This window comes from Gracilinanus agilis, chromosome 1 (assembly GCF_016433145.1).
Source record: "Gracilinanus agilis isolate LMUSP501 chromosome 1, AgileGrace, whole genome shotgun sequence".
In the NCBI taxonomy this organism is placed as follows: Eukaryota; Metazoa; Chordata; class Mammalia; order Didelphimorphia; family Didelphidae; genus Gracilinanus; species Gracilinanus agilis.
In genome coordinates, this window is record NC_058130.1 from 441,150,056 (window position 1) to 441,172,205 (window position 22,150).

The 22,150-nt window shown below is 37.7% G+C and overlaps 1 protein-coding gene across 1 annotated transcript in view; it reads right to left on the reverse strand.

The window, feature by feature from the left end:
- Positions 1 to 216: 216 nt before the first annotated feature.
- The window catches only part of CTNND2 (catenin delta 2), a 974,829-nt gene continuing 952,895 nt past the window's right edge, over positions 217 to 22,150 (reverse strand). The window contains exons 21-22 of the mRNA XM_044665508.1: positions 10,400 to 10,473; positions 217 to 1,395 (exon numbers count right to left, since the gene is read on the reverse strand). Coding sequence (XP_044521443.1) covers positions 1,135 to 1,395; positions 10,400 to 10,473 — 335 coding nt within the window. The 3' untranslated portion in view covers positions 217 to 1,134. The remainder of the gene's footprint in view (positions 1,396 to 10,399; positions 10,474 to 22,150) is intronic.

A 22,150-nucleotide genomic window follows, 5' to 3' on the forward strand; every position in this document is an offset into this window, starting at 1 on the left:
TACAGAAAGAACAAACTGAAGTCAAGTTATCCTGGGGAAAAGAAAATAACAAAGCTTATACAAGGAGAACAGCAAATGAAATAACCTCTATCAAAAAACCACACACGGATTATTATACATACATGGGCACACACACGCGCACACACATACACACGAGCAAGAATGTGCATTTTGCATGACAGATTCTTGGAAATAGACATTCTTAGCAAATATGGATGACAGATCAATTGTAATTTATTTTCTTTTAACACTGTATCATCATAAAGAAAACTGGTATAAATGAAAAAAATCTATTTCAAATATCTACATCTAAAATTTTAGGCAGTGAAAAAGCACTTTGTTGACAAGGAGTGTGGAATGATGTATGTTAATTGTCAGAAACTGCTGAACGCCTTGGTTAGTTGCCACGAACAAATTCACATATCAGAACGAACAATACTGCTAAATATTCCTTTTTTTGTCTTTGTTAAAACATACTGGGGAAAAGAAAAAACTGGAAATTCATACATCTTTCAAAATTTTGAAATTTAAGTAATATTTAGAACCATAGATGAAGAAACACTGCGGCATTGGTGTAATATACACAATGCACTTGGTTTTTTTTTTCTTTTCTCTGTAATGTACATCAAATACTTTACAACAATGCATTAACAAAAGGCAAGAAACATCTTGCTGTACAGAGGAACCCCGAATGCAACTTGAAGCCTAGATTCACAATGAATGAGGATAGTAAACAAAGTGTGAGAAGCTGTCCCCCATAAAGTATGTAAACTATTCAGTTTCTTGTGCTTAACATAACCTTCTCGTCCCACCATCCGCTGCTGTTTTCTCCCTCCTTCCTTCCATCACATTCAATAAACAGCACTTTTTTTTTTTAAAGACTCTATGGGCCAACAGTACAAGTTGTCCCACACTGCAATATTTAGGATTTTTTTTTTTCATTCTATTGACTTCCAAGTTAACTTTCATTTCGTTTAGCCTTCTAGAATATCTCTTAATCAAGGTTTCCATACTGGTTATCTGGGCCTTCCTATGGAACAGGCTTTAACAAACTAAATTTGCAGGAAAAAAAAATGTCTTGTGGTATATGCATGCACATGCACAGATCCTGGAGCTGTTCCTTCTCGCCGAGTCTCAAACCCAGGAATCTGGCGAGGCTGGGTAGTGGCTTGTTTCATAGTTCAGTTCACTGTAGGGACGAGCCGCTGAATAGAAGTCGACGTAGTTGCCAGTGGACTTCAGTCCCAGGTGCATGTTGTATTCGCTGGCAGGTGGACGGTGATGGACTTGATCCTCAAAGAAGGACTCGTCATAGTTTCTGGTGGAATTCTGAAACGGCTGGTAGGTTTCATAATCTTTTCTACTGGGCTCCTGTGGGACTGGCTGTGCTGAAACCTAGAGAGGAAAGAACAACTGGGTCTGGTTAGTCTGTTTTCTCTGACATGCAACCTTTTTTGGTGAGTGTTCTGGTGACTAGTGTTCTAGTTCACTGCTCTTTATCTATTGCCACTGCTTTACTGGAAGGGAGACCTGGCCTGTGTGGGGCACCCAAAGACTCAACAACACAGTCTTCTCCCCTTGTCTCCAGGCCTCCCTCCCTTCTGCCAAAAGCTTCTTGCTTTCACGAGCTAGTGCTGACAATAATTATCTCTCAGAGAGAAGCAGATTAGAGGCTATAAAATACGAGACCCTTATTTACATCTCCTACCCATTTTAGGGAAACATTCAATGCAGCATGATTCCCAGAACTTTGCAAACACAGCAAAGATGTAAAAAGCCTAATGGATCGTCGGATCCAACTTCCTACCGGGGTGAAGGGACTGAGTCAATACTTTTCTGTTCACTATATGCATGGAAGAGCAGTTATATTCTAGGACAGGGAGGCCTATTCCAGTACATTTGTCAAAGTGACTTTACCATGATCATAAAAGCTTTGAATAATAACACAGATAAGCACACAATAAGAATAGAAAATGTAGTCAACATATTCAACCCTCTGGAATAGTGAGAGTTTTTTTATTCTGATTCAGTCAAAAAAGCTTTTTTTTTTTTTTAAAGTTCAAGGCAAAACTAAGTCTAAGAGAAAGAGGACCCTATGCAAAGCTCACTGTGGCCCCCTTGAACACATGAACATAGAAACACTTTTACACAGGTTAAAAAAAAAAGGCAAAAATGAAGAGACAGAGGATCCTGAAAGGCAAAATCATTGATAAAAGAACAGTATAGAGCCTGAGGAAAAGAGAGGCCAGTACAACCTGTAGTGAGGAAATTAGGATATTGATTAAGATAATGGTTAAAATAAGATATTTGATGAAGAGATCTGTAAGGGTACAAGCAAGGTAGAGAGTAGTACAAGAGACTAGAATTTGGACGGAAGAATGCAGGAACAGATTCTAGCCAGTTGGTGAGGTCCTCTCACTCACTGGGCTTCAGTGTTTTTCCTCTGGCTGCTTTTGGAGACAGGCATCTCTGACTTTACTCTTGACTGGTGGAAGGAAAGAGAGACCTCTGAATCCCATCTGAAGAGGGTTTCTACTTTCCCGATGGAGAGAAGTCATCTTTAAGAAGAAGCTGATAAATCTGCTTTGCTGAAGAGCAGTTTTGGAGAAGGAGAAAGATTGAAGCTGTTTGTTTGGTCTCTGGGCAATTTCGGGGTGACTGAATTGTCAGTTAGCAGCTGCCATTTTGGCTGACTGAATTTATATAGGCTTGGAGACCCTTTTTACCAAATTAAGTTAATTAAATAAGGATTTAGGTAGATTTATAGTCAGATAGCATTTTTGGGGTTTTTAGTAAGTGCTAGGGAGTTTTAGTGTAGCCGGAAGAAATGAAGGCTCTATCATGAGACAGATATAGAAAGTGGGTGGAAAGTTAGTTTCCTGTTAGTGTAAGGCTTCCCGTTATTAATTAATCCTTATTTCCATATTATCAAACATAAATAAATAGCATATATATGTGTATATATATATATATATAGTGTGTGTGTGTGTGTGTGTGTGTGTGTGTGTGTGTGTCTCCAAGAACTTTCCATATTGACCTAAGGAAGGGAAGCCATCCCTGGCTTTCCTTCAGAGAGGAGAGTTAAAAGATACTTTGTGAACACCAAATAAATTATCTTATCACACCTTCCTCCTCCCAACTTTAATTTATCAGCATTATTTCTTCAGTTGGCGAGCCAGCTCATCTGTTTTGCCTAGTGATGGCAAGTGGGGAAGGATTTAGAATGAGTTGTTTGTGAAGGAGGCTTTGACATTTTGGGGGCTTACGAAAGGAGCTCTCTCTCTCAGCCCTCCAGATTCTTATCTCCAGCAAGCTTGGCCACTGAGTGGGAATTGGGATCTAGGTCTCTTGGGCTCTGGTCCCTTCCTGAACTCAGGTCTGCACCTTGGCTAGCCTTAATTTGTCTGGTTTGACTATGTGGCTAGCTGGGCCCATGGGGAATCTACAACTTGATGGAGCAGACATAACTTGGCAGGAGACATTGGGAAGTTAGAAGAACAGTCTTTCTCTATTTCTTTCCTTTTACTAATAAATACTTATAAATTTAGTATAAAGTCTCCAAGATTCATTTTTATTCATAACACCCTGGATCCCTGACCCAGTGAATTCTGACCACAGATTGCTCTTTATAAACAGTAAAACTTCCCTAATTATGAATAGTTGATGGGGTAGAGGAAGACTAGTTGAATTATTAAGTGTTTTTAATTAGTAGCTTTAATTATCTTAAAGTATATACAATGACAACCTAATTGGCTAAAAAAGGACTGAAATGTGTCATAACTCATCACTGAGTTGCTTTACTGAGCAAAAAGCTGTAGGATGGGAAAGGGTAGGAAGAAGATGAAGTAATGGATTTGGAGACAGAAGACCTCGGTTCAAATCCAGGCAGCCTTTGTTCCTTATGACTGATGTAATCCTAAATAAGAAAGTCACATCCCTCCTTTGCACTTCATTTTCTTTCTCTGAATAATGAAGGGGATGAAGCAGGTGATCTCTCAGATACCTTCAAATGGTAAAATGTAATGAACTCTCCAAGTGGAATACAAGGACTTCTGATTACCTGATCAGTTATAAATGTAATCACTCTAAAAGTGCCCTGAAAACGCTACCCTCTAGATATTGTGTGTTTAATCTATTTGTTTGGGGAATCCATTTTCCAAAGAAAACACACAATTCAACTTCCACCTGAACTCTGTGTAGTTTAAAAGGGACTTCAAATTCTATATTCATGTTCTCTAGCCTTTGGGACATTAGGAGGCAGAAGGAAAAGTTTCATGTTGTAAATTTCCCTTTTGAATGCCAGATGCGTCTAGGTTCTTGAAGTCATGAAGACAGGTTGAGGTGAACTGACTGGATTTTCTTATACTATTCATACTATACTTCCTTAGGGATCTCCTGCAATGTCTCATTGGCACAGGAAGTGTCCAAGGGTCCAAGAAGCAAACACTTCAAATTCAGATCCAGCAGTACTCTCTGTTTGTTGTCTGAAGGACCAGGAAGTCTAAGTTTAGAGAGATTCATCCTCAAAAGATTTAATATCAAATGATTCCAAGATCCCAAGCTAGATTAGATTTGAGAGGTTGCCCTTCTTTTATTGACAGACTAGGAAACCAAGGCTTTTGGGCAAAGCTACTCATGAAGATCAATGACTAAGAAGTAGTAAGGGGGTTCCTCTCATCAGGTAGATCGAGTTTCCACTCTGATAAATGCATGGATGCTCAAAGTCCTAAAGTTCAAGGATCTTAATTGGTTCTGATGATTAACTAACAGATTGAGGTTCTCCGCCCTATTTGATGCCAGTGGATCTCTCTACTTCTAACTAAATTGAAGTTAATGAAAATTTCTAGTGTTTCAAGCGATTATGATTATACTATTCCCTAGAAATAACTGTCAGAAGAAAATTATATAAAAGGCTAAAGCCCCAGTTCAAATCATAGGTTTAAAGTTATCCAAAATCTAGTAAATCTTCATATTTTTATATATTTCAGTATGCTGTAAGCTAATATTTTTTAGAGGAGAATTTGGGAGATGGTAAAAAAGAATTCTTAAATAGCTCCTGTTTAAATGAATTCTAACATGGTGTGGTATTAATATGGATTTGTTGCATAATTTCTAACCACAGGAATGCAATTAGGAGAAACTGAGTCTCCAAGCCAAAAAGAAATAGGTTTATTGTAAGAGGGCTCGTCTCACAATAAAGCCAGACTTCTGGTCAAGACCAAAAGACCCAGAGCACTGCGAGAGACTTTCTGATATATCCCAAAGAATATCACAATCAAGAATATGTTAAAAATAGAGCAGGATGTACTTCTCATTGGTAAAGGCAATCACTTGATGGTGACTTAAAGGTTACTTGATAGACAAGGGGGGGATAAGTTCGAGGGCCTGGACTAGTGACAAAAATTATAAGAGTAGGTGGTGTTGGGTGGTACCAGGCTTTGAGCCCTGGGTCAGGCCTAGTGACTTATACTGGATCACAAGTTCAAGATCATAATTATTGCTGAGGGTGTATGATACAGCAATTTTAAGGCTAAGGCCCCAAACTGAGGCCTATGCTAACAATGATTACCTATGCTAAAGCAGTTATTTACTTAATTCAAAACCTTAATACTTATACTAAAATAATCACAAAAGGCTTTCTAAAATCATTACTTATGCTAACATTATTTAACTATCTTAGAATCATAATTACGATTAATTCAAAACTACTGCTAACATTAAAATCTGATCCTCATATAAGGGGGCAGGGGATTTTTCACTCACATTATCCCTCCTCTGACCCAAAGAAAACTGCAAGCAGTTTTCTGCTGGATCATTTACAAACTGTGGATGAAGTGAATGGGAGGGGGAGAATGAATAGAATGATATTGTTAGTGGGTATATGCTTCTCTTGTTTATTTCCAGGGGGAATGCTGTGTTCCTAACTACTATGCTCTGCTTGTGTTCTGGTCCAGGGCACTTCTAGAAGCAACGTGGTACTGTGGATATTTTGCTTGGCCTAGGCTTAGGAAGACCTTGGATTCAAATCTTGCCTCATATCCTTCACTTGCTGTTTGGCCCTGGCCAAATCCCTTAACCCCAGTGTGGCTGAGTAGGTTGCTTAGAAGTTGACTCCCCAGACTGTAGACGAGTCTTGGGTGTTTGTGTCTGATAAATTGTTATTCAGCCATTTCAGTCGTGATTGACTCTTCCTGAACCCATTTTCTTGGTAGAGATCCTGGAGTGGTTTGCTATTTTCATCTCCAGCGTGTTTTACATATGAAAAAACAGAGGCAAACATAGTTAAGTGACTTGCCCAGGGTTCCACAGCTAGCAAGCATCTGAGGCTAGATTTGAACTTGATTTTGAATTTGATTCTTGGTCCAGTGCTGTAATAGGGAAAAATTAGATATTATATAGATATATATTAAGGTGTGGTCGCCAGGAATCAATCAGATCTAGATTGATTCCATAATTAAAACAGACCCAAGTCAGGATGGGTTTTATGGTAGTTTATTTACAAATTTGGGAAGGTATAAGGTAGGGAAATAGAGAGAGAAGCTGGCCCGGACCAGCAGAGGCTGGATGGAGAGAGGGTTAAAAGGCTAATTAAACTAGGCTACTGGTCACAAGGCCTTAGCAATTAGAGAGGCAAAGAAGCCTGCTTGAGGCAGAGATTCTGGAAACACCAAGATAGGCCAAAGGAAGTCAGCCTAACTTATGCACATGACAATTCAGAAGGGAAGCTGCCTGAGGTCTCAGCAGAGATCCTTCAGCACCAAGGTCAAAGTGTGAACTGCCTCAACAGGAAGTTACCATCATACTTGAAGAGATAGCATCTTTCCTCACTTCCTGGGGGTCCACCTCTAATTCAAGTGGATAAATGGCAGCCTCAATACTGGTTTTGGACTGCCCAAGGGCAGTCCCTTGTTCTTGATTTGTTACTTATTGTCACATGTGGGCAACTCATCTCCCCTCCCCACTAAGGGAGGTGGGGATGACATTATCTCTGGTGGCTAGAGTTTTAACTATGAATGGGCTTGAGCTAATTCTATTTACACAGAGCTCTGTCCACTGCATTACCTACATACCTCACTAGAGAAGTAATAATTATCTTCAAAAGGGATGAAGGGATATATATATATATATATGTATATATATATATGTGTGTGTGTGTGTGTGTGTGTGTGTGTGTGTGTGTGTGTGTGTATAAAACAATCCTTTAGAAATTATCTAAGTTCAGAGAGAAGCTATGGAGTGGAAGTTTTCTTTTACAGATGAGCTGTCTGTCTTGTGAAGTCCTATTTGGCAAGCTTTCAGAGACTGTCACGGATGGCTGTGCTCAGCTCCCATGACAGCAGTGTCGAACTATATAAATTCCATTTGGCAAAGTATTTAAAAATGCTCTTAAATGGGAGAAACAGTGTGATAGAGTGGCTATGGAGTAAGAGGATCTGGATTCAAATGCTGCCTTTGATCCTAACTCCTTCTGCAACCTTGAGCAAGTCATTTAGCCATGTTGGACATAATTTTTCCCTTTTGTAAAATTAGTGGGAAGGACCAGATGCCCTCTAATGATTTTTCCAGCTCTAGCTATGTTATCCTGTGAACCTGAACTAACATACCCCATTAATTTTTATTTAAGGGACTTAAAGTATATGTATTTATTTTTAAATATATACATATAAGGTACATACATTATTTAAGGTATGTAAAAATAACTAATAATAATGATACTCTTCTTTTATAATGTAACAAGATCTGATAAGTATTTTCCTTCTAATAAAGCTATTAGGAAGCTCATATTATGGCATATACTCCACAAAGTATTCGGTAAATATTAATATTAATATTAATAATGATGATGATGATATTCTCCTTTTATACAGTACAATAAGGTTTGCAAAGTCTTTCTTCACAACAAACCTGTAAGGTAGCTCATATTATAACACCAATCTATTGTCGATCAACTAGTAGCCACTATTTAATGGCGCCCATTCTGTGCCTGGAGTTGTGCAAGGTGTTGGGGATACAAAGACAAAAGTGCAATTCTGTACTACCTGGATGGATTTTTTTTTTTGATCACCTGAGACATAGCAGAGGGTTAACATCAAAGCTGAGGCTTCAGCAGCAGCCCAATATGCAAGGTAAGCAGTTTCCAGTGATGAGATTATCTCTGCTCTGGCCACCTAAAGGCTAATCTTATCACATTGAAATGTGTGATTATTACTCTGTCATTCCTCTATAGGTATCCCAAAGAGCTAGAAAGCCACTGATTTTCTTTATCTGCAAAATTTCAATACTTATATTGGGAAAGGAAGCATCAAAATCCACTTTATATTATTTAAAAGCATGATTTATATGACTTGAGGCAATTTTGGAGTCATACTGGAATGTGGAGTAGTTTTTGCCCACCACAGTAATCTAGATGGGCCCAAGGGAGCTAGGTGGACAGCAGATAGAAGGCCAGGCCTGGACTCAGGAAGATCTGAGTTCAAACTCATCCTGTGACATTCATTAGCTATGACCTTGGGCAAATCGCTTCACTCTGCCTCAGTTTCCTCATCTGTAAAATGAGCTGGAAAAGGGAATGGCAAACTATTCCAGTTTTTTTTTTTGGCCAAGAAAACCCTAAATGGGTCCATGAAGAGTTGGACAAGGACTAAAACTACTGAACAACAAGTACAACTTAATGGGCCCAATGCCTTATTGTGATCCTTTTAGTTTTAAATTTCAAGCAGTAGACTGAAGTTGGGTTCAGTGATTATTCAAAAACAATAATATGAGTAGTAGCAGCTTTTGGGGGACAGGGATAGGCATGTCACATGTGGCAAACTGGCCATTATGGCAGGTGCAGTTGTCTTTACATTAGTGTGAACATACAGTTGTAGAGAGGACATATATTCCTTCTATATCGTTAGTATGGCAGATGTGTCCAACTTAGTCACAGAACTGTGGGCCAACCAGATTAAAATGAAATTGAGAAATAATTGATAAAATAGATAAAAAGACAACATATGTGGTTGGGTCAATTTGCTGCCACAAAGATGCATTTCCATCTGAGTTTGACACCACTGGGTAGTGTCATACATACTGTGGGAGCAATGGTAAGCCATTTGACCTCTGAAGTCTCAGTTTCCTCATTTGTAAAATAAGAAGGATGGATTAGACAGCCCTTTTAGTTTTAAATATCCTTGTCTGGGTGTCAAGCAATATTAGGTTCTGAGAAGAATAGAATATATTACTTCTCTTGACCTTCCTCTCAACTGGTGCTCCAGATGGAATCTTTGCATAGACATAGCCCATCTTATATCAGGAGATTTTTTTTCTTTCCTTTTCAAAGAGAATTTCCCTGCTGGGCACCCAGGAAATATTCTTCTAAAAAGGATATTATTTTCAAAAGGACCAAAAATTCCTCTTTTTTGCTTTTGGATGATAATGGCGATTGAGCAGTTTTCATTTTTATCTTTTCAGTATGACTTCATTGATCTATGGCAGGAATTTAAGGGATCAGTCAGTAAAATCCATTACTGAGGATGAATCCAAAAATGTCAGTTATTCAGTAATTATCACTACAGGTGAGGAAATGCTTCAAGTAGCTAATTATTTCCAAAGATCCAAGAATCATTATTATCATTGGTTTTCAAGTAAATCTTGTATTGAATCTGAATTCTCTTGGAATGATGACACATTTTTCACAGACCACATGATGGACCACTTTCTTGCCATTCCAGCATATAAAAACATTGTCAGACATCATGACTTTGTTGGGCTAGAGGCTGGTTGTAGGCATAGAATTGATGAGCAATATTGGCTCTTAAAAGTATCAACTATATGAGTTGTTCTCTTTTGTTTGTACCCTTTAAATTGTTTGTGCTTCTGTGATATTTGTGACAACTGGACGTACTTATTTAAATCTTTAAGGTGTCTAGCTACAGTCACCAATACCACCATCATTCAGGGACTATTTGATGTTAAAGTGGTTGACAGGCCTTGTAGGCATTAGGCCAAGGTTGTAGCTCTTATAGGTAGAGAATTTTCTTTACTGGATTCTAAGATGAAATCCATTTTAACTAATTAATCTGCACACATGACATCATAGAAACACAAAAGGGAGGAAGCTTTAGAAAAATTGAGTACAGTTCTGAGAAAGAACACCTTCTTCAGTGTACCTGAGAGATTAGTTGGTCTTTGCAGAAAGATTTCCAGCAACTGGGGCATTGTATCCCTCCTGAGGGCTATTGTGCACCAAGTCATTTTGTCCAAAGGCTGGCATGTGTTCGAGGGCAATCACAGAGCATTATTCCCCTCCTCCCCCCTTCTACCTCCCCATCTCCAGATTTTGGGAGTTAGTTTCATTAAATGTTAGACATTTCACATGATTCTAACTAGAATAGTTTGGAAATGGCATAAACCATACCTGGTTATGTTTGATATCTTCAGCAGGTGCACCATAAGAATTTCTGTACAAAGTTGAAATTCCAGTGTTTTGAGCTGCAGGTAAAAACAGAAGATGAAAGTGTTAGTCTGGAAGCCACGAGACCTCGGATAGCAAAGGTAATAAATTGTTTGTGAGGCCAGCACCTGACCCAGTGAAGCTCAGTTTATTATGACTACAGGGAATGGAATGATTTGGCCCAGCTTTTATCCACATTGCAGAAATATGATGAAAAAGTTTTTAAAAAATGCTCCTATGAAATTTTCAAAGCACATCAGCTTCTTATGATTATGGTCATGCCATTGATGGGGTCAAGAGGACATAGCACACAGATGGTAAGTTTGCAAGTTTTATTGCCTTTTTTTTCCCTTGGAGAAAACAGACGGGCAGAAACACACACACACGTACACACATATAACGTGTCATTCACTGAAGTAGGAGTCTGTGTTAGTAGCTTAATTATCTGATGAAGAATCACATTTGTAATTTGGAAGTAGAGAAAATTTTAATCACTTTAAAATAGTTCATTTCTTAAGAGGCCAATTGATCAGCAATATGTATGAATTATTTAGTTTTTCTTTTTGTAACTGGCAAGGTCTGAATAAAGAATCCTTTTAGGCATGGAGATTCTTTCTCTCTTCCACTCCCTGGCTCATACGTGGACATGTATATTCATTATTTAAAGGGAGACCTGTTTCCCCAACCACCAAGAACTTCCTTATGCCTGGGCAAACGAATTTAGCCATAACCCCTTTCAAGGCAGGAGCCCCTGGGCTTTTACAACTTTTTGCAAGAGAAATGACTCTAATCTAGCTATCCATTACTGGTGTTCAAAAAGTAGTTGGCAGGGGCAGCTAAGTGGCTCAGGAGATTGAAAGCCAGGCCTAGAAAAAGGAGGTCCTGGGTTCAAATTTGGCCTCAGACACTTCGTAGTTTTCTGTGACCCTGTGCAAGTCACTTCATCCCACTGGTTAGCCCCCTGATGGCAAACCTATGAAACCCAAGTCACTAAGCAAGTAAGTTAAATAATTAGTTTTTGGTTTATTAAATATAGTTGTATGTTATGATTATACATTTTTTTGTTATTTAAACTAAAAATATTGTGAAATTATGTTTTTTTTTCTCGAACCACCCAAGTTATGTTTGGTTTTTTGGTGAATTTTGACATACCAAGCTCAAAAGGTTGCTCATCACTGGCCTAGCTCTTACTGCCCTTCTGCCTTGGAACTAATATACTGTATTGATTCTAAGATGGAAAATAAGGGTTTAAAAAAAAAGAGGAGTTCGTTTAAGAGGGCGGAGGAAAGTACTGTTGGAGTAGACAAGTTGGGAAATTGGAAGGGCAATTTAATGGTGGAGATTTTGGACCTGTGATTTCATTGGCTTGGGGAACTTCCAGGAGAGGAAACTCATTTCTGCTATTGCCAGTTGCCACTTTCTCTGCAATTTATAGTCTTAGAGAGCTGCACACAGAGATTTGGTGACATTCCTAGGGTCACACAGCTAGTATGCACCCCAGAAGAGATTTAAGCCCATATCTTCCTGACTTTCAGGCTGGTTCTCTATTCTTTATACATCTTGCTACCACAATATTATATAGAGTCAAGCAATGAAATGAGATGTACCAAGTGAAGGACGAATATTGCACATTAAGATTTAACTGTTCAGGTTTAACTCTTGCTCTCCAAACCTTCACCCTCACCTTAGCTTGTACTGTTTTGAAAACCTTGAGGAAAATAGAAACTGTGTAAAGGATGAGCTTTTTTTTTGTTCCTCAGAATTGCATGTATTTTTCAGAAGGGATTTTGTATTCCTGTATGCTTGGCTTCTCTCCCTGTCATGTGTCAGTGGTCTCTCTGAGCCAAAGATGTTTCTAGTCGAGGTTTATTCCTCCCACGATTTTGACCTGCTCCACCTATTTAAAGTTGACAGTGTAGCTGAGGTTGAACTTGTGACAGTTGCAAACCCAGAAATCTGATTTCTGAAGCAAGTGTGTGTCCTTGTAGGCATCAACTCAGATGAGGGCTAATTGAAGAAATTTCTCTCTCTCTCTCTCTCTCTCTCTCTCTCTCAAAACAGGACACACAATTCTCTCTTTCAAGCATAATCAACCTACTTAAGATTGAAGCAGCTTTAAAATCTACAAATGACACATTTATAAAAAGGAATACAGTGTTTGCTGAAAAGAATCTCAGAAGCTCCAATGAGAGAGCTTAATCCCTTGGGTGAATTTAAAGTCAGACAGTGTAGCTCCTAGTATCACATAGTCCTGTTCTGAAGAATGCTTCTGAACACGTAATGTTTCTAGGGAATTGTGACAGCAAGAAATAGCTGTAAAAGTCCTTTATGCTTGAATGAACAGCTGACTTCTGCTTCCTGAGAGCTATGTAGTGACAGAAGAACACTCAGAAGAGAAGAAAGTTTAAGAGATTTAGTTTAATATGGAACCCAGGAAGGCAAACAAATTTACTCTCTCCCTTTCATGGCAGCCTAGATTGGGCTAGAAACTAAAGGGCTGATATGTGGAAGAGATGACTTATAAAGGAAAACTTTCTTTGAAAACTCACATGATTTCTGGGGATTAAAAATGGATGTGTTCTTGTTCCAAAGGTGAAACATCCTTTGACCTTTTTAAAAAGGAAGGATGTGATGAAAGAGATCACATTTATTTCAGTTGATTTTCACTGTATTTCATTTTAAACATTCCAAGGATTTCTTCTCAAATAGGAATAAGCACTGTTTTTGACACAGTGGCCTTAAAAAATCTAATCAGAAAATAAAATCTGCCATGTATCAGTCTTTGGCAAAGTGCAGACTAGGATGCTGAGCTCAATAACTAGCCCATACTCCTGAGGGCTCTTATTTCTAGTCTCGCTGGTGACTTACTTTCTTTACACTTGAAGGTAGATTGGCTGAGAGAGATTACAATACTTTGGTGGTCTTGTAAGAAACCACTAATCTTTTGTTCAAAGTTTTAGTAAATAGGAACAAAGTTTTGAGAATCACCTAAGAAAAAACCAAATACATGTCGCATACTGTACATAGGCTTCTCTATTTTCCACCCATTCCTAGGATTAAACAAAATTATACTGAGAGTAGCTCTACATTTGGTGAATGGAAAAAGGACAGCAAAAAGGGCACATATCACATTTTTTCAGACTACACACATATGAACAGATGTTTAAAAATATACTCTACAAGAACAGTAATGGGAAATGTACTAAGATACTGTTTCACAGTAAATGGTTTATTCTTGTAATTAAAGTCTTAATTTATAGTCCTGGACAAACCATATTATGGCTACGCAGAGGAATAATAACTGCAAAATTACTGTGTCAGCTTAATATGATGCCTTTCTTAGCCTTAGGCTAATCAGTACAAATTGGGGTCTTTGCTAAATGGCCCCTGTCATTGGCATAAAGCATTCAGATCCATGACTTTTTTTGAGTATATTCCATTTGACTGGTACAAAAGTTTTTAAAAAAATTATTAAATTGTTTTGTCCAGACTACTTCTCTTACTCTGTGGGAGACATTGCAATTACTTGTGGTGGTCTAATAGATTGAAGGCTGGACTTGGAATCAAGATTTGTATTCAAATCTAGCCTCAGTTACTTACTAACTGTGTGACTATATAAGTCATTTAACTTCACTATACCTCACTTTCTTCATCTGTTAAATGAAGAGGCTGCACTCAATGACCTTTACCATTTTTCATCCTCTAAATATATAAATCTATGAACCCAATATAATAATTTATGACCCAGAAATGTTTTAAGCTGAGAATATTAATGATACTTTTGACTCATGTAACCTTATGAATCGATCTACAAACATTTATTAAGCTCCTAGCATGTCCCAGGAATTGTTCTGGGTGTTAGGGAATACAAAACAAACATGAAATCATTTCTGTCCTCAAGAAGCTCACATTCTTTTGGATAGATGATATTATTTCTCCAGGGAAAAATTGTTTTACCAAACATAGGCATCAGTTTATCTCTGCAATTTTCAGGGGTTGTTTCTGAGAGAAGGGGGTCCTAAGGACTTATGATACAGGAAGGATGGATTTTTTTCTATTGTTTTTATTGGATCCGTTTTCAGAATCATAGAATATCAGAGTCTTCCTGTCAGAGGCATTCGCCAACTATGTTCCCTTTCTGTAGACAGTAAAAGGATTTAAAGAATATCTCCTTGTATTCCTACTTATCAGAGATGAGGAAGTGATTTTTGAGAAGATGGAAGAAAATTATTATGAGAGAAATGGGAGAGTGAGGGTTCACAATCAGTGTCAGAGGGTTGGTGAGTAGAGGAAAAAAAAGGAAAATAAGTTCTAAATAATTGAAGCTATATACCAAGATTGAGGTAGATCTGGACTGTCTGGAAAAAATCAGTAGTCTATATTGCATTGAACAAAGAAAGGCTACTCACGGAGGCAAAGAAATTTAGCAAAATCTGTTGTTGGTCCAAGGAGGAAGAGATAATTGGTGGTTGGCGACTTTCTCCTGAAGGATATATAAGTTTGGCAAAATGGCTAGCATGTTGGATTTGGGGTTGAGAAGAGTTGAATGTGGGTTCAAATTCTACCTCCAACATGTATTAGTTGTGGAAACATAGCCAAACCATTCAATCTCTTTAAGCCTTAATATTCTCATTCTTTATTCTATATTTTCATTCTTATCTATAAAATTGAGCTAGTAACATTTGTAATATCTATCTCATAGGATTGTTTGGAGGTTCAAATAAGAGGATGTATGTGCTTGTCAAATATTAAAATACTATCTAACTATCAGTTCTTATTTCAAAAGATGGCAGGGGGTAAACATGACATGGATAATCTAGAGCAGTGATTCCCAAAGTGGGTGCTACCACCCCCTGGTGGGTGCTGCAGTGATCCAGAGAGGCAGTGATGGCCACAGGTGCATTTGGGGGTGGTGAATAACTATAAGGGGGCGGTGATAGTATGTGACGGGGTAGGGGGGCACTAAGTAATATTTTTTTCTGGAAAGGGGGCGATAGGCCAAAAAAGTTTGGGAACCACTGATCTAGAGCATGTATATAAAATGGGATTGAGACTAATGAAACTTACTAGTCACTATTAACTTCTGTTGTTACATATGGGTAACAGCTGGTAAAAAGACAAGAAACTAGGAAAATATCATGAGTGCCTGTGAAGTTTTACATCTCTTTATATCTGGATTTGCATCTCTATCCTAATCATTTCCCAAGGAAGTATATAGCTTGTGTATATCCACAACACTTAAGATTTATGTATTGATAAATGGATTGATGGGTTGTTCAGTGAATTGCTTATTATGATCTGGACAATAGGCATTCTTTATTCCCTTGGACTTTCTAGAGGGAATAGGTAGACCAATCTCTTTTGAATCATTAGGGACAGAGGGAGGACCTAGACCCATGACTTCTTTTAGTGGAGAAAATTCCCTCTGCCAAAGCAAGTTATCATGTTTCTTTCCTCTTATAATCTTAGAGAGTTGCAAGGATAAGAGACTTGCCCAAATACATGGAACCAGTATGCACAGTGGCTGGCAAACAGTAAATGCTTAATAAATGTTTTATAATTCATTCATCATTTATTCATGTGTTGGGGGCAAGATTTGAATCTGGCTCTTTCTCACTTCAAGGCCAGTTTTATATCCACAGTATTATAGCTGCCTTCATATGACCACAAAGTTCATTTAACTGCACTGTTTCAGAGGCTGATGTAATAAATACCATACCATCTGCAAAAAGGAGCATCTGGACTTCCTAACCATTTAAAGAAAATACTTCTTCAATCTGTTTTCTTCATTGCCCACCCACTAGAACAGAAGCAAACTCACTGATGTGAGTGATATTAACAATCAGAAAGTTATAAAACATATTCTCTGTCATATCTTTCAAGGAATCTTGTGTGATTCTGACATAAGCATTGAAGATGTTTTTTCTTGATCTTCAAGGTTTTCATTTAGTGAATCAAAGGTTTAATTTTTTATGGTCCACAATTAAAAAATCAGAGGAAGCTCCGCACTGTTGAGTCACTAGTGTGACTAAAGATATGATTGGCTGCAGAATCTCATTTGTGAAAGACTGCCTATTCCATCCTTACATATTTATCAAGGAAGTCCTCATAAGTGTGTAGATTTTTACCATAAAAATGTATGAATGTAAAGGTAGACATATGGAACAAAGGTATTAATAGTTTCTGGGTCATTTGTTTTTGGTAATAATGAATAATTCAGAGATTCCCCCCCCCCTCCTCTGGCCTTTCATCTTTTCTCTTCTTGAAATGATTTCTTAATATCCTCATAATTATGCCACCTTCAGCAGAATATTCCCTATCTATATTTGATTCCACCCAGCTGCTCCTGACACCTTTGTTGTGCCAGTTTTTCTTCATTCCCTCTCTGGTCCCTCCTTCCCCCCACAATTGATGTTTGTATGTTTGTTAAGCCCTTAAATACCCTTGTGATTTGCCTCATTTGGGTCTCTTGCCAAGCTTTCTTTAAATTTGTTTTCCCCCTCTATTGCTTCTCAGTTTTATCATATGAAATTCTTTATAATTATCCATCATGCTTGAATCCATTTTTAAATCTATCTTCTTCATAGCTGCTGAATCAATTATGGTATTCTCTTGCTTAGGAAACTTCAGTGGCTCCCAATCGTCATTATGATAAAAGGCAAACTCTTGTTTGGTATTCAAGGCATTTCATGATCTGGTTCAAATTTGTCCTTCTGGACTAATAAAATATTATTTATCTCAATTCATTAAATGTTTCACTGAAATTGGCTTACAGGTGATTCCTTGTATACATTTCATTATCTAGCTCCAAACTTTTTCATATCCAGACTTCCAAATTGAAAATGCTCTCCCACCTCTTCTCTGCCCTTTAAAATGTCTAGATGTCTAAACTGAGTCATCATATTACCTGATCTCTCCAGTTGTTAGCGAACTTTCCCCAAGTTACCTTGCAGAGGTCTTTCATTTGTTTATATGGATATACAGTATCTACTGGTAGAATTTAATATCATTGAGACTGGGGAAATTGTTTATTGGTGTCTAAATCTCCAGTGCCTTGTGGTGGGGTTGGTGTTGATCTTTCATTTTCAAAGATAACCAATGATATCACAGGGTGAAGTCTTCACTTGTACATGAATTGGATTTAAGTGAGGCGGAGTTGCACAAAGTCATCAGCCTCACTGTCTCTTCCAGTGTCATTTGTTCAGTTGTATTGCAAAAGTCAGAATCATTGGTGATGGCTCAGGATGCAAAGGATAACCTTGGTGTCTTTGATGTCTGACTAACTTCTAGGCAGTCCATAGTGCCTGCTCTAGCCACCTTCATGGCTGTTGCAACAAATTGTTGTCCTCTGCCCATTTCACTGGGGAAACTCTTCACATGCTTGTGTAGAGATGCCCCTTTTACTCACCAATGGTTTGTGGGACATCCTCAACCTAGTTTAACTTATTTGCCAAGATGTTTTACTGGACTGTGGCTGTTATAAATATGCAAGCTTCCTGGAACCACGGGTAAAAGTTGAAAATCAGGAGGACACCAGTGGTGGATGAGTAGTTCTGAAAAGTTTTGGCAAGTTCTCACACCAGAGGTGCTAGTCCTCCTCGAATATCTAAACACCTTGTATGGGGCAGACACTTAATAGCTGCTTGTTGAACTGAAGAAGCCTCTATAATATAATACAAATTTATATGCTCTTTGCTTTCTATATCTCTTTGATTGGCAAGAAAATCAAATATGTGTGGGCTGATGTGACTTCTAGGCTATTTTTTCCTCCTTGAGGTAGAAAAAAGTAGATGATGATTGTCTCTTTTGATGTTTATTTGCATGTCCAGTTCCGTTTTTTGGTGCTAATAGATTACTCAATTTGGAGTTGCCTCAGTAGGGTATTTGATTTTCCTGTTTTTATTATTTATTATAATTTCATATTGTTATATTGGTAAAACAGTTATATTTGTGGGAAGCTGTATATATGCCAGTGGTCTGTAGCAAGCAGGTCTCACCCACCCCCACTGACAAGCTTGGGAGGAAAGGAGGGGTATGATCTTTCTGAGTACTCCTTCACTTTCCCCCCTCCCACTAGGCTGTTAGGAAATCAGTTACAAAATGGAGGTTGATCTGTTATCTTCTGGGGTCAGTCAGGAAACTAGGTAGGACAAAATCTCCTAAAGATGTTAACTTTCTCTAAACTATTTCCCCACAGGTTTGAGTAGGAGAAATTAGTAAAAGCTTGATGTCTTGAAGCTTTCAGGCACAGAGGAAAGGACTTGCTTTTGGGGCTACATGGCAGGAGGGAATCAGCTTGAGGAGTTGTGAGTATTTCCCTGAATATAGCCAGACACAGCTCCCAAATGATGAAAGGTTTAATGTTATGTGGGGAAGAGAAGGAAGGGAGATTTAACAACTATAGACAAGGTCTGGGAAGCCCTAAACTGTTATATCCAAGCAGCCCCTCCCCCCAAGGGGAAAGGTTTCTTTGTTTGCTAATTAGCCCTCTAACCTAATAGATAATCTTCTCCTATGGTCTAAATAACTAATTAGAGGTAACTGCAATGTTGATTGAAGGTTTAGTCAAGCTAAAACAGGTTGGCAGCATAGAACTAAAATGGCTTTGTACAGATTTAAGCCTAAAGCCCTCAAGAGCCACCAAGATCTGGGATCAGCAAACAGAGAGTGACCTGCTTACTTCAACCCGAGGAATCAACTCCCCTAACTGCCTTAAGCTGCCCCCTCACCCAGAGGGGGCCTGGAATTCTGAGCTGTGGCTTGACCCCCTATATTGCCGCTAGAATTCCACTCTGCCATATCAGTGTCACAGTATTGATTTTGATCTTTGCTCTAATCACTCAGTGGTCATTATCTTCAGAAGGCTATTTAGAAAATGATCCCCATATCAATAACCAGTCACGTCATGCCCCACTAAAAATGGAGGCATTTAATTTAATTGTGTTATTTTGTGTTTGCTATTAGTGTTTCTCTTCTTGAAGGAGTTAACTGTGATCTAAAGTTGTGATGCTTCAGTGTGTTATGCCAGTCTTGTATATAAAGTGCTTTCGGCATGTTACTTTATTTGAACTTCATGACATCCCTGTGAAAGAGGAAACTGGGACTGAAGGAGGTTAAGTGACTTGCCCAAGTCACACAGCTGGTATCTTGGATAGGAAAGAAACATAGATCTTATTGATTCCAAGTACAATACTCTATCCATTGTGCCACTTACTCGTCCCAGTTACTGCACATTGGTGAACTTAAATAATTCCTGGGAAATTCTGAAATGAATTATTAAATAGTTTGAACACTTGGGGCAGCTAGAGTGCTGGGCCTGGAGTCAGGAAGACTCATCTTCCTGATTTTGAATCTGGTACTGGACACTTCCTAGCTATTATATCTTAGGTAAGCCACTTAACTCTTTTTATCTCAGTTTTCTCATATGAGCCAGAGAAGAAAATGGTTGACCACTCCAGTATCTCTGACAAGAATATTCCAAGTGGGGTCATAAAAAGTTGGAACATCACTGAAAAAATGGCTGAACTCAATACTTAGGGGAACACTATTCATTAGAATCAAAAGAGGTGACCAAAATTAGGACTTATCTTATATCTGGCTTTTACATGGTTAGTAGCCTTACTAGCATGATGATATTGTAAACAGAGAAAAAAATATATGTGTATATAATTTTTGTTGCCTAGTAATTTTAAAAATTTTATCTTTCTATATACTGTATTACATATATAATTTTATATATTTATAATTTACAAATATATCTATGTATAATATATAGGTTCTGTTTGTACCTCAAGATAATAAAATAAATATTATCGAATTTTTTGTGACCAAAAAAGTATATAAATAAAAAGTATACAGGTGTATATATTATTTATACTATTATCTTAATATATTAGGCTAGTAGCTGCATAAAAGGTTCATATCTATATATTCATATATAGATATACACATATATATGTAAAATAAAATTTTCTTATGAACTACATTTGGATAAGTTAAGAGAATTGTGGGCTAGATTATAGTGTAGTTATTCAGATTCAAAGCTGGCTGAACAGAATAGTAGAAAGCACTCTGTACTGGAAATTAGGAGCCATGGGCTCTACTCCTAGTTCTGCCTCTGAATAGAGGTGCTATTTAGTCTTTCTAGGGATCCAGTTGCCTAATGTGAAGTACAGCTCTTTGCTAAATCAAACTTAAAAGAAGAGGAAGGGAAATCCTGCTTTTACTCTAGTTCATATGAAAAAGAAGTCAAGATTTTAGCAAACTGCTTTCTCAATATGAATCAAGTGTGACTTGCATGCCAAAAAAACCCATATGATCTCAGGCTTTATTCACAGCAGTGTCATGTCCAGAAGGAAGAAAATTTCACTTTATCTGCTATTGAGACGGCATCTAAAGTGTAGTAGAAATATATACAGTGTATGTAAGTAATAAGCTGCCTCACATTATCAACAATGATTTGTATACAAGAAATAGTACAAAAGATTAGCCAAGAGACATGGGTTTAGAACAGGAGGTGGTCTGGTAATGTAGTAAGACTTAGTGATAACTAAGATAACTGAACAGTTGAGGCATTACATTCATACTTACATGATATTAAAAGGCTATCAGGGATCATCTCCAGAATATTGTGTGGGCTACCTTTAGAAGATTTATGGGAGAATATGAACAAATATTATAAAGGGAAGAGTGGAGGGTTTGTGATCACACAGTTAGACAGTTATCCATATGGATAAAATCATGGATTCACAAAAATATTCAAGGACCATGAAATCATATCTAGATAAATTTTTTTTTCTGTTTTGGATATCACTTTTAAGACCATCAGCAAATTCTAATATATATATATATATATATATATTTGAGTTGATAAATTAATATTGCTATGCATATCAATATCTAAATTACAGATATAAATAAATAGGTAATCAGGAGATTGATGAGGTCTGGAAGTTAGGCCATTTGAAGAATGGGTAAAGGGCTTGTTTTACCTCGGAAATGAAAGTCGTTAGGGGGAACATAATAGATGTCTTTAAATAACTGGAAGGATTAAATGTTAGTTATGAAAATGATGGTAATAGTGATATGAGAATAGAATTAGACTTATTCTATATGATACCAAAAATGTGAATAGTACCTCTTTTGTCTTTACCAAGTTGAAACTGGAGATATTTAGTCTGGAGAAGAGAAGATTCATGGGGGACATGACAGCTGTCTTAAAGCATTAGAAAGGTTATCATATGGAAAAGGGATTAGACTTGCTTTGCTTAGTCCCAGAGGCACAACAAGAAATACCAGATTTAATTTGCAAAGAAGATGATTTAGGCTTTATGTAGGGAAAAACAATAAGTCCCAGATAATCAGTTATCCATAAGTGGAACAAGTCATCTTAGGAGGTCTTGGAGGCTTTCAATTAAAGGACAGGATGACTATTTGTTCAGTTATCATTTGGAAGGGATTCTTTTTCAGATACGAGTTGTATGAGGTTATTGCTGAGGTCCCTTGCAACTCAGAAATACTGTGAGGAAAGGATATTTTAGTTTAATATAATAAAGAACTTTCTATTATTAGATCTATTTCCCACCCCCAATCCCCTCAAAAGAACAGATTACTTTCATAAGTTTATAGAAGGGACCTTAGACACTAACTTTACTCTACTCCTTTATCTTTGCAGATGAAGAAATTGAGGCCCCAGGAGGTTAAGTACCAATACCA